The sequence below is a fragment of the Sphaeramia orbicularis genome, chromosome 7 (assembly GCF_902148855.1).
Source record: "Sphaeramia orbicularis chromosome 7, fSphaOr1.1, whole genome shotgun sequence".
NCBI lineage: Eukaryota > Metazoa > Chordata > Actinopteri > Kurtiformes > Apogonidae > Sphaeramia > Sphaeramia orbicularis.
This window is the reverse complement of record NC_043963.1, coordinates 36,868,286-36,885,463: the sequence shown is the minus strand read 5'-3', so window position 1 is coordinate 36,885,463 and position 17,178 is coordinate 36,868,286. Positions and strand designations below refer to the sequence as shown.

Sequence of the window (17,178 nt, the reverse complement as noted above, 5' to 3'; positions counted from 1 at the left end):
CATCAATTTTTTTTCATTTTATTTCAAACTTGACACATATATAGAGGCAATTAATGACATCAGCACATGCATAGACATGATGACATCCGCTGGATCCATGCCAAAGAGTACGTGCGAAGGGTGGGGTTTATTGTGCCTGGCACCACTTGTTATTATTTTTTTTTTAATATATATTTCTATGTTCTTATCCTCAAGGACCTCATTTAATACTGAGATACAGCCTAGTGAGGCAGTCAAAAAATATTGTAAATTTACATTGCAGACAAAACCAGAACATATGAATATGAATATGTGACTGTCAAGCACAACTACAGCAGCCAGTCTGACGGCTTTCCATGTGGGTTGATGTATTGACTGCAGTGCATGATGGACCAAAGTTTCAGTGTTATTTAGCATGCTTTAAAATGGACTCAAGGTCAAACTGAAGCAAGTGAGGATGGCAGAGAGTTCGCAACCTAAAAAATCCCTGTTTGGAAATGCTCTGAATTTAGTCAGTATATAGCAAATTTGTGGAGCCATTTGATAAAGTTGTAAGCTACGTTCAGACAAACCATTGTGTCTGGATGGGCAAATTGTAGCAGAACCTCATGTAATATCTGAGTGTAAGTGTATCCTTGATAGTACGTAGATTTCACCAAAACACTGTTACATGTATTAGTGTTGTCAGTGATCTACTGAAGGTAATAAACTCACTTATACTCACCAACCACTTTATTCAATACCCCTTGCTCGTACTGGGTTTACATGATAGTGTTGGCTGAGTGTATACCTTCATTCTGCCTCAGTATTCGATCTGCTTCTAGGTTTGACATATTGTGTCTTCTCTGATTCTCTTCTGCACAACTCAGTTGTAATGAGGGGTTATTTGACTCGCTGTTGCCCTTCTGTCAGCTCCAACTAGTCTGGTCTTTCCCCTCAGACCTCTGCTGATGATTCTCTGTAAACCCTAGAGATGGTTGTGCATGGAAAATCCCTCAAGATCATTAGCTTCTGAAGTTCTCAGACCTGACTGTCTGGCACCAACACCCTTGTCATGTTCAAAGTCCCTTAAATCAAACTTTTTCCCAAGTTCTCTCGGTCTTAACTTCAGCAGATCATTTTAAATATGTCGACATGTCCAAATGCACTGAGTTTCCATCATGTGACTGACCTACTAGATATTTGCATTAATGTGCAATTAAACAGGTGTATCTAGCAAAGTGAACAGTGAATATATACATGTATAGATGTAAGAAAAGTAGGATAATCACAACATAGCTCACTGGGAGTGACCATTCTATAGAGTTTGTCATTCTGTCATTCTGTAAATGCTTAATTAAAAATATCTATACCTGTATTTATTGTTGTACTCTGTTTTTATGTAATCAAACATATTTACCCGTGTTACATAACGTATTAGACATGACATAACCATATACCACAGCTCACTTCACCATGTGCAAATCTTCAGCAAAACAAGTTCTACTGTGACACAGTTTTGCAAAGACATTGTCGGTGCATCCTGCACTTGAGCCACTCAAGGTGTGCGATTTGCTTAAAGAAATACAAATGATACACACATCCTAAGGAAGGTTCCAGAGTGATATTGGAACTGGGTGTGGAAACGGCAGCATATACGGCTGATCCACGTGCACATTTCCAGAATGACTGTGTATGTATAAAGGGAATATTATCTGCAAGTTTTACAAATCTGATCCATTTTTTAGTGCATGTCATTTTCATCTGCATGTGCACTTTTGGAATGAATCGTATTCACTGTTTTACAAATGAGGCCCCAGGAACAGAGTAATAAACCGCTGTATTCATCTCCATTTCAAGCTGTTTCCTCTGTACATTAAGAACAGCCGAATACACATTTACAATGGCTTTTTAATGTTGTTGCTGTGTTTTTGCTCAAGAAAATGTTCTCTTGCCTCATGATGAACGATACCATGATGTGACACTAAAACGTGCTTTTCCAGACCTTTCAGGCCAACAGGGTCATTATTGTACCTAGAACTTCCATGCCATAGAATTTCGCAGTAGGTAGATTTAATAGAGTAGGTGGAGAAAACAGTATCTTCTACCTGAGTGTGATAATGGCAGCTCGAATGAAAGTACAACCTGCTCTGTCAGATTATCTAAAAATCCTTTCAAGTCCTCCTCCTCCAATTTCAGTATTAATTTCACCCATTGCTAAACAACCTGGAGGCGTGCGTGAAGATTTTGGGAGCTTGTAGTGAGGATTTGTCCCAGTTGGTTTGTGTTTCATTGTGCATTCCCTCCACACTGCACCGCACTGGTTTTACCAAGACCTCAGACTGAATGCATGCACTCATACCGCTCTTCAATACTCATCATTTATCCACCTCTGATGTGGATTAATGCTCCTCTTTGTGTTTGTAGAAGCCAAGCCAAAACTTCATTTCTTGTAAATAGAAGCAGATTTTAAAGTGTGTTATCATCTACGACAGTCGGATGGCTTAACATTTCATCTGCTTAAAGGATTTCATTCATATTACTCATTGCTGTGCAGTTAAATAGTGGTTGACCAGAGATTTTTGTGGTTGTGAACAAAAAGTTGGTGCTTAGATTAATATGGTCTGGCTGAAGCAAACAGAAAATGCTTCAATGCTTAGTCAAACTGCAGAAACAATAGAGACTGAAGCTGTCAGTAGTCACTTTTCCATTGACCCTCAAATTGCACAAATATAACTTGCACATAAAAATTTGCCAAATGGAAAAATGACAATTTTGCTCAAACTCTCGTTTTTCATTTAAAAGTTTTTGCACTGGCAAGAGCTGTTTTTTTGGGCATAGCGCAAATGATATATCATGCAAAACTGAATGGAAAGACCTTTTTCTGCAACAAGAGTCATGTGAATAAAAAAAAAAATAAAAAAAAAATAAAAAAAAAACGGATCTTGATGGACGTTACAACAAGTGAAGAAGAAGATTCTTAAAAGAAACATGGCGCAGTGTGTGTGGACACAACAGGGATCGAGGGGTAGTATGTAATAATAATGAATATATCTGTAAATCAACACAATATTTATGTTTGTCACCATGTTTATGGAATGACTTCTCATGTTGTCTTGCGATAATAAACAAATCATTTTATTTGTGATTTAATGGAAAAACTGACATTACGCACTTCTGTTTTTTCGACATTTAGTAAATGCCGGTAAAGTTTTGCGCATATGTCCAATGGAAAAGCGATTAGTGATGGTCAGTATTAATGTACAACAATTTAGTTTAAAATGATTAGTTGCCATTCAGATATTATTGACATTGAACATTGGAATGTATAAATTAAAAATACATTTGTTTGCCTTTTTGCAGCAAATGTGACAAATCTCTGTTAATTTATGAGTAAAGCATGAGATGTTTGGCTTTTATAACAAAATGTGATTTAACATGAATAGATGCTCATAGATATGGGATCAGTTGAATGTTGTAAATCAAATAAATTATGGTAGTTCTCCACTCAAGTGCAATTGAACCATAGGAGATGAAGCAGGTTAACTTCATTAACAGAATGACAGTTAAACCTCAAACAGTGGTAATGACATAAAATAATGATGTTATGTAATGTAATTAAACAAAATGATTGCAATAAAACCTCTTTAGGTTTGAATGTGCCTTTACTTGCTTTAATTACTGGTGTTATCTCAGGCAGCTGTTTGTATATGTGTGTGTGTGTGTGTGTGTGTGTGTGTGTGTGTGTGTGTGTGTGCGCGCTTGTGTGTGTGCACGTTACTCTCCCATATGATCCCAAGCTCTCAACCGTGAGCCAGTCAGCTTGGTCTGACTTGTTCTGAGGTCACAGGTCAACAGCAGCTATTTTAAGAAAAAGTCAACAGGCCACTATTGTTTTTTCCTGATGTCTTTTTTTCCCTTTGGATGACAGACTGTGATGAAAATGACTAATTATTTTAAAGAATTGCAGTGTTTTAAAGGAGCTGGTCAACTATCTAATCTGATATTTTAACAGTATTTACATTTTTATTTTCATTCCAGTTCACTGTGTAAATGTACTTGAAAATGATCCTTTTTTATTTGAGTTGACAGTCTGATTATGTGCCTTTTAGATGAGGTTAGATTAAATTCAGGGCGACACGGTGGTGCAGTGGTTAGCACTCGTGCCTCACAGCAAGAAGGTCCTGGGTTCAATTCCAACACCAGTCGATGGGGGGTGGGACCTTTCTGTGTGGAGTTTGCATGTTCTCCCCGTGTCTGCGTGGGTTCTCTCCGGGTACTCCGGCTTCCTCCCACCATCCAAAGACATGCACTGATAGGTTAACTGGTTAATCTAAATTGCCCATAGGTGTGAATGTGAGAGTGATTGTTTGTCTCTATATGTCACCCCTGCGATGAACTGGCGACTTGTCCAGGGCGTACCCCGCCTTCGCCCCTATGTAGCTGGGATAGGCTCCAAGCGACCCCCGTGACCCTAGTGAGGATAAAGCGGGTTCAGAAAATGAATGAATGAATGAATAGATTAAATTCAACCTTATTGTCATTACACGTACAAGTACAAAGTAACAAAATGCAGTTTGGCATCTAACCAGAAGTGCAATCTGTAAATATATGGGATAGATTGTTGGGGTGCTATAAATATTCCATACATATTGTTATATACAGATTAATAAACAGATTACAACGTACAGTATTAAAGTACAATGACTGTGCTAATATTAACATTTCAACAAGTCAGCCAAATTTTATTGAAACTGTATATGTGTTCAAATATTAGTATTATTTTTTTGGTCAAAAACACATCAATCTGCCGCTGATGTTTTACCGGTCACAGAAAAACTTAAACCCAACACCCATTCCTAACCCTGAACGACAAAACAGACAGGGTCCTGGTCTGACACACTGACACACATCTGACAGAGAAGGCCTGTAATGCCACTCTGTTTTAGGCCCAGTCAGCATTCATCACTGTGTGTACTGTAGCACCATTTAACCTGCACCAGCTGTGTACACACACATACACACACACACACACGCACACACACACAATACACACATAGATACACTCTCTTCCTGCACCTCAGGGGAGTTTTTGGCCAGTGAGCTCGCTCTCCAGTCCAGTTGGCTCTCTCTGTTAGGCTGTTCTCCAATCAGCACATTCCTCTTTCCCTAGACAGACACAGGGACACAATTTTGGCAGTGCATACACAGGGTGGGGTAACTCTCATATCCTGTCCCCTGACCTCAGATTACACACACACACTCACAGGCACTGTACTGTTTCAGCTCATGCCTGCACTCAAAACACCACATTCTTGCACTCCAAACACACAGCTTTTCCTCTGGTTTGAGCCAGCTGTCACAGTCGCTCTTTTAGACCAGAGCCACCACTGTCTCCTGCCCACTGCTGACCACAGAGCCACAGTGGCTGTGCCAGTCCGTGTCCGTTGTTGTGCCCCACACCGAGACAGACTCTCCTCTGTGTGTGTTAATGACGGCCCACCCTCTGTCTTTCGGTCCCCTCTCTCGACACCACTCGGGCACCAGAACAGGGTTTGACAGGATCCAGTCTCTGGCAACAATGAATCTCCAGTGCACTGCAATCAGCTGGTCGATGATTGCTGTGTTTGCATGTGTGTGTGAATTTGTCTGGATGCCAGTTTGTACACACCTTATGGTAGCATGTAGAAGAAAAGAACAAATGAAGAAAAGCAGACATGTTTACTGCTCCTGTTTTTAGATTCTCAGGCCAGTGTGTGTACCCATGCGTGAACTCAGTCCTGAATGCCGGTCACCCCCTTTGAGTTTTTTCTTTTTTTTTTTTGCAGAGAATGACAAAGCACTCAATCACACACTCCCTCTCTCGCTCTGAAACCGTCTCTGACTTTGTTTTGTTGGCTCTTTCTCTGCAAACGTCGTGCACTCCCTCCTCCTCCTCCTGTTTCTCATGATTTCACACTGTTGTGAAACCTCGAGGGTTTTCTGCATGGGAAGGATCAGGAAAAAAAAAAAAAATCCTCAAATTCCACCCTTACTGGTAATCTACATATTCAGACCCAAAGGGGAAATTTCTTCAGATTCTGTTTATTTTCACTGTTGAACACACCAGTAGATTTTAACAAGTGTGTGAAAAGGCTTAAATACACAATGAACAGTGAAAAACACAGTATTTGCATGTACACCAGTGGTCCATCCATGAGGCTTGTCCTGGTTTTGATCATATTTGGGGCATGATATGGTATTTACATGGTACACAGTGAAATGAGGTTATTCATTTCCTCATGTACATGGTAAATACTTGTATCCCAGTTACTGATTACTGTGCAGTGTTTGTGCAGGTGCCTGGGATGTTGGAAACACAAACCCAGCAGCAAATTAATCTGACTTTCCTGTATAGGTTTGGTTTACCATAGATTAATTGAACTATGGCCAGTGAGAACGATTATTCAGTCCTTAATCTTTGTTGATTCTTTTATCAATGAAATAGAAAACTGCTCCTGAAGTGAGCACCATTGTTTTTGATTTTCCTTAGATTTTCCAAAGGCATCGTTAATGTCTGATTTCCAGTTTGTAGAAGAGTTAGGTGCATTTTGTTACTACTGCCTTATTGGTGTGCAATAATTGGGAACTGAGTAATAAATAAATAAATAAACAACATACAAAACTTGCCAAAGTAGGCCACTGGGGACCAGCTGCTACCATTAGATCTGAGAAAAGCCATTTAGTTAGTTTTAATGTTCTCCATATCCTGGATAACCCCTGAAATCAGGATGTGATGTTTACATGCTCAAACATAATATCTGGATACTTCATAAACCCGACCAGAACCAGGATACTAAAGTATCAAAGTCCCCCATGGCTGATGTATCCAGCCCTCCTGCCCCCACGCTGCTGCTGAACTATTAACTCCTCTTTCTCTTCTCATTTTCTTCCCGTTGTTTCATCTGCGCTTTATGTTCCCTCTCACTTTATATTTCTATCCCCCTCCTCATTCCCTTTAAACCTGTCCTCCCATTAAACTTCAACCCGCTCTCCTGTTTTTTTCCGTTATCTCTGATTCCTGCTCTTCTCTGGCAAAAGTGGGACAAATGTGCTTTTTTCAGTGTCGGCAGCATAAATTATGTGGAATCTAATTTAATTTCTGACCCAGCCCACTTCCATATGTGGTCCTAAATCCCATATAGGTCTGGTTTTGTGCGGTGTGACCTCAGTCTGAACAGCAACACTGGTATTTTAACATGTGTATTTTACATCACTTCAGATCGACATTTGTCACAAGCTGTGATGGAACAAGTCAGTGAAGTGACAGCGAAGGTGTTAGACCTCACACATATTTAGGGCCGCATGTCTGTACAAGCAAAGCTGTATGTACTGTTCAGTACTTGAATTGGGGTGGCAAAACAGATTTTAATAATGTGATAACTGTCAAAAAATATGATTAGAGAGTTTTATGATATATATTACGCAGTTATCAGTTGTAGAAATCAGAACAAAAGAATAAAACAGATGTTTTTTGAGTTGGAAAGCACACCAATAAACATTTTTCACATTATTTTTTTATTTGAAGTTGCAGAAAAAGGCAAAAAAAAAAAATACTGAGAAGGCTGTGTTTCTCTTATCCAAACAAAATAAATCAGGAGGGGAAGAAGTGAACTATCTTAAGAAAGAAATAAACACATCAAAATACATTGAATGAAGTAGCAGAACAGGGCAGTAGGATGTGACTGCAGCTTCCAAGAAAAGAGCCTTCAAATTAAGTTTTTGGGAGCTTAAACTTGTAAAAAAAATTGTGAAGAGTCAAACAAAGAAATTGTATCTGTGGCACAAATCCAACTCGACCTTTAAGGCTCTCAGTGTGAACGTTGCCTTTGTAGGTTGTGCGAGGGTCTCCACGTCGCTCCTGTCGTCACTGGCCAGTGTGGAAGTGTCACAGCACTGAGGCTAAGCAGCCGTTTTGCTCGTTGCACTTGACATAACTCACTATGTTATCACTGGAGTCACAGGAAGGGAAATAACAGGGAGAATTAGGTGGAGATTGCGGTAGCAGGACTGTTTGTGTGTCCAAGCAAAGTGTGTGTGTGTGTAGATAACTAACTGGATAGGGTGGGTCTTTCTTGATCATGTGTGTTTTTGGGGTCTCATTTATTTGGACTTTGTCTTGACAAACGGTGCTTGCTGTGGGAGTCCTGCCAGTCCAAGGCCAAATGAGGAAGGGGTGGTGCTGGGTGGGAAAAGGCGGAGAGATAAATGGAAGGGTCCCATGTGAAACTGGCTCACATGGCTTCCTTTTTTTTGCTCTGCTTACTATCCTAACTGCTCCCGATAGCCTTCGGTTTTGCCATTGTTCTCCTCCTGGCACGATTATCTGCCTGTTCTGTAATCATATTTGGGTTTGGAAGCCTGGAGGAGTTTTCTGTGCACACATCGTGTTTGTACACCCAGGCTAATGTAAGGCCAAACAATGGTGTTATCTCCTCTCCTTGTTGTAAATGGACTGAGCCGTCAACATGTGGAGTTCAGTAGATTTGGTTTAAAGAGGATTATTAATATGACTCAACCCCTGCAAATGTATTAGCTAAAGCCGTGCCTGTCCGAAGAGTGTTGTGTGCGCTTTCTGGTTTATGTGTGTGTACTTGGTGTGTGTTGAGCAGTTTAGTGTTTGTGTGGTAATTATGACAAACATAACAGTATGGTGTTGCTGTCTTCTCTGCCAGGTGACATCACACAGAAGGGCTATGAGAAGAAACGAGCCAAGCTGCTGGCCTCCTACATCCCCCAGTTGCCAAGTAAGACCAGTTCTTCTTCTTCTGCTCTTTGCTTCTCTTTATTTCATTTCTTAACTCCTCCCTCCTGCCTTTCCTGAGTCACTTTTTTCTCCTCTGTCAGCATTGTTTCTTTTGGTAATTGTGCAACATGAATTACAATGGTAAAGATGTGTGCTTATTAAATATTAAAACTAAGTCAACTGAACATCCAGTTTGAGTGTTACCCTTTGTCTCAGTTTTGCAAGAATTTTTAGCAGAATGTTGCTCTCTAGTGGTCAAAACAGGCACTGCATACATAATAAGATCCAATAACTCCACCTCTACTGTAGCAAGAATAATAATAAAACCACCATGTTCCTCTGAGATGAATATTTTGCTGCTGGATTTTCTTAAATCTTTGTTTGTTAAAATCCATTTGAGAAGTGGGAAAGTCCCAGAGTTTCACTGCTGTACTATGAGCCACTCACCTCTGTCCTTGGTCGTAAACTGATATTGTTCAGTTTTTGTCAGTTAGACACCAGGGTGTGGTGTTTCCTGAGGAAAAAATCACACCACATTAGCAAAGGCATAAAAAAATCCTTCTTGATGTGTAACTAAAAAGTAATTAAATGAGAGGGGCATTGCTGTGTTATTTCAAAGGCTCCATTCAGTCTTTATTAAGATTCCATATGTGTGGTTTGGTTGCAACACAACAGCCAGACAGAATTTAATGTACAAGAAACAAAGACAACAGAACAATTATGTATAGATATATGAATAAATGTACACGCTAAACACACAACAACACCTCAAAAATGCCAATAAAGACAAGAATTAAATCTTGACCATCTGATAGCTGTACTGTATTGGAAAACATGTATTTAAGATGATAAGTAAAATAAGTTCCACTATGGCGTATTTAAGTGTAAACTGTCTAATATATATTCCGTTTGGTTTCACCTCATTATCAAAGCTTTCTCCTGAAGTTTTTGCTCTGCCCCAAGACATACAACAAAACACAACATCAAAAAATCCTATATGTACGTGAGACATGAACCATTGCAATGAATGAAATCAGTTGTTTTAATTTAAAGTTGTTAATCTGCACAAGAACACCAAGGCCCAGTTATCATCAACATGGTTTCTTAAATGGTTTGACAAGCATAAAAATGATTACTTCAACAAAATCTCATCAAGTGACTCCATGTTTTATTAATGAAATATTTCTGGGCTTAGTGTCGCGTTATGGGCTGCTTGCCCTTCCTATTAGAGCTGATATTTGGAAGGTTTGGAGCTGTAAAGGTGGCCTCCTGCTTCTGTTCTCATCTTTCTCGCCATCATCATCACAGGGGCTCTGCTGCTATGTCCCTTTGAGAAGGCAGGCGACTAAAAATACATTTGCTTGAATGTAGCCTAGTTTCATGTACTTGTGGATAGTATAAGTTGCATCAGTCAGGCACGTGTCCTTATTTCACTTCATGTCGAGAGGCTGAGTTTAGAGAGTATCTTATTCAATATTTATGCCTGGATGTTGCTGTAATGCTATTATGTAAAGCTCCAGTGTACAACTCATGTTTGTTGTTTATTACTGCTCTACATGTTGGTTTTTTTTTTGTGAGTGTGTTCTTATCTGCTCCTTTTCTGTAGATGTGGATCTGTCTCTGCCGGATGTACAGCAGTCCCCAGGCCACAGTGCTGACCCCAGCCCAAGTCCAGAGGCCCCGGGCCCCTCCACGTCTTCAGCCTCCAGACATCACCGTGCACACCGCAGTGGAGGGGCCAGGGATGAGCGCTACAGATCAGGTAGCACCGCACTCTGTAGAAAGAAACCATGATACAGCATCTCTCATTTCTCTCATTCACACACAAAAATACCCTCTGAGTTCTCATCATAATACAAGCATTTAAAGAAACAGAACAAATACATTAAATACACATAATCTTCCTTTCCAATGAAATAATAACTATTGTGACTTCAACAAATGTTAAAACACAAATCATAAATGCTGTCAAATGATAAATCATACCCAATCTGTCATCACTTTCTAGAGAATATTTTCCTCTTTTTATCTGCCTACTTCACTTGTTTGTTTTTGGTCTCTACGTAGACATCCACACAGAGGCTGTGCAGGCAGCGCTGGCAAAGCACAAAGAAGAGAAGATGGCACTGCCAATGCCAACCAAGAGGCGCTCGGCCTTCGTCCAGTCTCCTATAGACACCTGCACACCTCCAGGTAAACGTCATTTGTCACTCTGTGGGAAGCAGGTCTGTGCATTAATGATGAGAGCTGATCCTCAGTCTGAATCCTGGTCGCTGAAGCCCAAACATACTCGTTAGATAATGCATTTAGCTGCTCCAATGATATGAAATGATATACACTTTCTATCTCATAACTCTAACATAGTGTTTGCTTCAAATCCTGTTGAGACATTTAACAGTAATAGAAACACCCCTAAATTCCTTTTTCTTTCTTTAAAAGTCTTAATGACTTTTCCTAAAGACCCAAAAGATGAAAAAAGGAACTTTTGCACAGGTTCTGCACATTTTTGTACATGGAAGTCTGTTTATGTCAAATCTGACCAAATATGAAACTGGACTTGGTAGATTTCAGTTTCAATAAAATATATTGAAATCAGCACAACTATGTTATTGTATAAGTAAAATAGAACATGATACTCTGGGACATCAAATGCTTTTTCTCAATGGACATAAAACAGCCTCTCCTGAAACATTAATTAGGGATTATCCACTCATTTATTAGAGCCAGAGAAGCTTTTTATTGATTTTTAAGTAGAGCTGTGGCTTTTAATTTGATATAGATAATCCCTTTGTGGGAATTGTTGGACTATTGTGTTATTTGAATGTATGTTAAGGGTTAAGCCGTGTAGTTTGAAAGGTTGAGAATGTCGTGTCCAGTGAAGAAAGTAGATTAGTAAAGGCTAAATATAACAATATTACAGTAACATCATATATTTTCCTGGTAACTAACATCAGGTAACCAGAAGGGCATTACAAAACACCAGTGGACTCATTCTGGCATGTGTCTGTGGAATGGCAGTACTTAATATTAATAACTACCCAGTAAGTTACCTTTATGCATCTGTTAGTAAAGGAAAAGCTGATCTTCTGTCTGTGGCAGCTAAAAGCTTTGGCGTTTTAATCACTAACATTATTTTATGCCCTAATTACTTTAATTTACTTTAATTTAACTGAGTAATTATGAACACTAAGCATAATCATGGTTGTTTGGGCCGAAATGGGTAAAAATAAACATATAAAACCATTAAAGTTCACTACCTGGAGACATAGTTCATTTCATGTCCCCTTTCCCTTAGATACATCTTCCGCATCAGAGGATGAAGGCTCTCTGCGTAGAAAGGCTGCTCTCAGTGCAGTACTGGCCCAGAGCCTCCAGAGCCCCGAGTACTGGATCAACCGTTCCGTCCAAAGCTCCTCCACATCCTCATCTGCTTCCTCCACCCTCTCCCATGGAGAGCCCAAGACCCAGCCCCAGCCCCAGCTGCAACCTGCTGCTTCTGTGCTAGCCGACGTACTGGCTCACACACGAATAGGTGAGCTAAAATACTACAGCCACAAAAACCTCTAATCAAGTGATGGATTGTGAAATTTTCCTCTTTTATGACACTATTTTTATTTTTTTTATTCCTATAGAAAACAGTGTCCCTCCAGATGTGACCTCCTCCACTCCACAGGAGAGGGGGTCCAGAGTGGACCTGCCTCCTGCAGTCCGGGGCATGAGCCGTGGACAGAGCCGCTCCAGCATGTTGGACACTGCAGACGGTAGACTTACACTCACACATTCACCCCATTAAGATCAGATGCAATATATGCACTCAAGGCTGGCTGTGATGTTTCCATGCATCTTCCTTTTAGATCTGGATGCTTTATGAGTATATATTATATTACATCTTCATCTTCAAGACATGTGACTGAGGAGAAGGTGCCCTATCCTTGCTCAGATTGGCAGCCATTTTCTGAAATACAGGCTAAGAGAACTGAAACGAGTGAACTGTAGTGGATCGCAGTGTGTCTTTGAAACACTCTGTGAAAGGCAGATCAGAATTAACCACCGCACACTGGAATGACTTTGTAACTTTTGCACAAAATTACATGAGCACTCCCAGGTGTCGTAAATACATATGGGTCGCATGAATAATTATTACAGTCTTAATCTTGTTAAATCTTACTTTTTTGTGAGTGGGGGAGTATTCTTCAAAGAACATGGCAAAACCATCACACAACGCTACGTCTGTAATAACATATGATGCTAATATACAGATATACAGGAAGTACACCCTCGTAGACCAATTTGACATTATAAGGACTACTATATACAGCTAACATAATAAGATGAGCTACAGTTCTGTTCCTACAATTCCTTGAGATCACATTGAACTCTTTCTAGTGTGCAGTGGTTAATCCCTGTAACCACTCAGTATGGGCTTCATCATATTAAACACATTCACTCACATCCAGCTCTGAAGTGAGAACCACTCAAGTAGTTAATGGTGTCTTTTAATGAGTCGATGGGGTTGTTAAATGTGTATATCACATTCCAGCTGACTCCAGATCATTTTCTCCTTTTGAAATGTGTGGATTTGAGTTTCATCACCTGGTTCCTGCATTACACCATTGGTTTAAACCAGGGATTCTCAACTGGTGGGTTGTGTCCCAAAAGTGGGTCACAAACCCGTTTCCAGTGGGTCGCAGGCCTGTGCCTGAGCAAAAAAATGTTAAGAATCATATCCAGTGCTTTATTTTTTATGGAGTGGAGCGCCAGCCATTCACACTCCCCAACAACAGGTGGCAGTAATGTGCTGTAATGATAATTATCACTAGACATTTCAAAGCATAAAAGAAGACCCAAAAGTTTCTATTCAAATCATGGTAAAACTCAGGTATGACAACGAGTATATCAGATATGGAGGAGAAAAACCTAAGTGTGTTTATTGCTTGAATAAATGACTGAATGTACTTTTGATGTTTAACGGAGTGCACTTTTTACTTTTGGTTAAAATGTACCTAATTAAGTATTAAAGGGAGTATTTCCCTCTTTAGCAACACCACCTGCTGGTCACTTTGGTTTATCATTAAACTAGTCCTCTGTGTTGACATACTGTGATATTCTGTATCATCTCAGGTTCAAAACACACCATCTTTGCATTAAATACATTTGAGAAGTTTAACTTGTATCAGTTTATCATTGGGGGGTGATAGTGGGTCCCGAAGCTAGCCCAGCTGAGAACCACTGGCTTAAACCATTTGCATGTGCTATACTCACACCAGTTGAGTGATATACATAATGGCAGTTTGGTTCGGTGTGGCCTGATCCCAGGGAACCGATTTCAATCAGTGTATGATCTGCTCATGTTCATCCGAAATCACCTTCATTCTCATTTCACTGCTAATGACTGATATTTTGTGTTCTTTCTTTTGGGTCCATTAATCCGTCCCTGTCTTGCCTTTCATTTAAAAAAGGAAAAAGAAAAGGTAATATAAATCGAAACCGGGGAAGGGGAGGGATGATGCCAAGGCCCGAGTCAGCTTGCTTTCCAGCCTGATGTCTGTCTTTCTGTCCGTATGTTTGTCTGGTGTCATGGGTTTAGAGTTAGAGATTCTCCTGTATTTGATTCTCTTTAAGGTCCAATCTGTGTCTCTCGAGTACAAATTTCCCTTTCAAATCCTTCCTGCTGCTGATTCTGATCCTGACTGTGTGCTAGTGCGTAGGACTCTGCCTGTGTGCGAATGCGTGACAAAGTAGTGATACGTGTTAGCATAGAATTGCATGTGTGGGTGTGTGCCCTCTTGTTTGGTTGTTTGTTTGCATATGTTTGTGACTGTTGCCTCTCTTGATGTTTGTCCAGGCGTGCCAGTCAACAGCAGGGTGTCCACTAAGATCCAGCAGCTGTTGAACACACTCAAACGACCCAAAAGACCACCACTCAGCGAATTCTTCCTTGATGACTCAGAGGAAATAGTAGAAGGTGGCGCTTACATTCTGTTTTTACTGAGAGAAGTGTTATGTGATGAATAATTTCTTTAATATATACACATTACATATTATTTGAGGCAGCAGATCTGTAGCTTTGTTACGGTTAGTTTTTATTTGAAGATTAGTTTTATCATCAATAATATTTAACATGAATATCGGATATGTTGAACACTTTAATCATTAATTATAAGTTTATTCTATTTATTTTTTCTCTTACTGACTAAAATGACATTTATTACTTACATTAATTGTGTTGCATCATTACATGTATGTCGTTTTTCCACAACACTGCCTTTCTGTGTTATATCTTACTAAAGCCTCCTCTAAGTAGCCTCAGAGTTAAAGTAACCCACCTGAACGTAGCCTTTGTTGTTGATCCAGTTCCCCAGCCAGACCCCAACACCCCGAAGCCTGAGGGACGTCAGATCATCCCAGTAAAAGGAGAACCCCTCGGAGTGGTCAGTAACTGGCCCCCTGCCCTACAGGCCGCCCTGGCCCGCTGGGGTGCCACCCAGGCTAAAAGCCCTGCCTTAACAGCTCTGGATATCACCGGAAAACCTCTCTATACTCTCACATATGGTGAGTAAGACTATGTTAGTGTATGAATATCAGTGTGTACATACACTCATGTACATGTGACCAGGGTTTTCACAGGTCCTTAAAAGGTTTAAGCTCCTGTGTTTTGCAGAACTAATGAGTCATTCATACATTACTCTTGAGAACACATACAGTCACGGAAAAAAATATTGGACCGCCCTTGATTTCTTCAATTTCTTGTTCATTTTAATGCCTGGCACAACTAAAGGTGTATTTGTTTGGACAAATATAATGATACCAACAAAAATAGCTCATAAGAGTTTATTTTAAGAGCTGATTTCTGGCCATTTTCAATGGTTTTCTTGATAATAACCAAAACCACTTAAGTTCTTACATCAATCGCTGTGGCATTGTACTGCCAAAAACAGTGTTTTTAGGCATTCCATGTTTTCTTTTCAGTCTGTTTTAGTCACATGATACACACATGAGGCAGTACTTGATGGCATAACCATTGTTTTTGATGACTTTTGGTGGTCTAATAATTTTTTCCATGACTGTCGTTGATGTTGAATGTGAATATGAGTATTTACTTAGCAAGTAATTTTCTTCTATATCTTTTCAACTTTTGTTAGTGTAAATCTGAAGAATTTTTAAATTTCATTCAAAATGCTCCTAAATAGATGGGACCCAGACATTCTCCTGCATTAACATACACTGTCATAAATATCTTCATGTCTTGAAATAAAGCTCTTATTCTTCTCAGGTAAACTATGGAGCCGTAGTCTGAAGCTGGCTTACACCCTGCTCAATAAACTTGGCACAAAGACTGAGCCTGTGCTGCAACCTGGAGATCGGGTAAGAGTCGCCTCTCACCATTTGTCTTTAATAGTCAGCTGATGTCTGTGACTATAAATGATTTTAATAAAGACAGTTTTTTGTTCTCTTTCTTAGGTGGCTCTGGTTTACCCAAACAGTGACCCTGGCATGTTCTGGGTGGCTTTCTATGGCTGCCTGTTGGCCGAGGTCATCCCTGTGCCCATTGAGGTGCCGCTGTCAAGACAGGTAAAAGATAGTCAGTGTCTAGCAGGGACCAAATGACAGCAACACTTGTCTTTAGATGGATATGTGTACATTTACTTCAGAAATTATGTGTACAATTATGCGTAGGTCTTACATTTTTGAAAGACTAGACAAATAATGCAATAAAATCCAAGAAACCAAGAATATAAAACAGTGTCAATAAAATAATCAATATTGTTACTGTAAAAAAGTACACCATACTTACTACAGTGAGATATCTAAATAATAATAATTAATAGATAAAATGTATAAAGTCTTACCGATAAAAACATTGATTCCATTGCAGTTTAAAAGCTACAGACATGAGGAAAATCTAGTTGTTAAACTCTGAATTGTTTTATTGTTTAATCTATACTTTTTATTACATAAGCCTCTAAAACCATATTAAATAACATGATGAGCAATGTCCTGTTTAAATAGAGTATCATCTTCTGACCAAGCTGACATATTGACAGTTCCTATATATTTGGGTTTTAATTGTCTCGGTTTTGTGTACAGGTTTCTTAAGTGTAGCAGAAGTTTGTTGACCGTTGTGTGTCTCTGCAGGATGCAGGCAGCCAGCAGATTGGTTTCCTGCTGGGCAGCTGTGGTGTTAGTCTGGCACTGACCAGCGAAGTGTGTCTCAAAGGGCTCCCCAAGACACCGAACGGAGAGATCATCCAGTTCAAAGGTCAGATTACCAGATAACTGTCGCCTCTGTTCACTGTTTCACTCTCAAGGGAATGCAATAAAATGACTCATTAAAAAAAGATAGTATCATATCCACAGGATGGATGTGTTATGGTGCTCACTCTGCTTGTAAAGTATTGACTGGTCACCTTTGGCCTTGAAACCAGAGGTTTTAC

General features: G+C 39.8%; 1 protein-coding gene across 2 annotated transcripts in view; it reads left to right on the top strand.

The window, feature by feature from the left end:
- dip2ba (disco-interacting protein 2 homolog Ba) overlaps positions 1-17,178 on the top strand; it is a 73,076-nt gene that overhangs the window by 26,663 nt on the left and 29,235 nt on the right. The window contains exons 2-12 of one of the 2 annotated variants that reach the window (XM_030138176.1): positions 8,673-8,744; positions 10,350-10,505; positions 10,811-10,936; positions 12,039-12,275; positions 12,376-12,504; positions 14,203-14,214; positions 14,589-14,708; positions 15,098-15,295; positions 16,017-16,108; positions 16,205-16,315; positions 16,880-17,003. In XM_030138176.1, coding sequence (XP_029994036.1) covers positions 8,673-8,744; positions 10,350-10,505; positions 10,811-10,936; positions 12,039-12,275; positions 12,376-12,504; positions 14,203-14,214; positions 14,589-14,708; positions 15,098-15,295; positions 16,017-16,108; positions 16,205-16,315; positions 16,880-17,003 — 1,377 coding nt within the window. The remainder of the gene's footprint in view (positions 1-8,672; positions 8,745-10,349; positions 10,506-10,810; positions 10,937-12,038; positions 12,276-12,375; positions 12,505-14,202; positions 14,215-14,588; positions 14,709-15,097; positions 15,296-16,016; positions 16,109-16,204; positions 16,316-16,879; positions 17,004-17,178) is intronic. The other variant, XM_030138178.1, reaches the window with a different exon arrangement.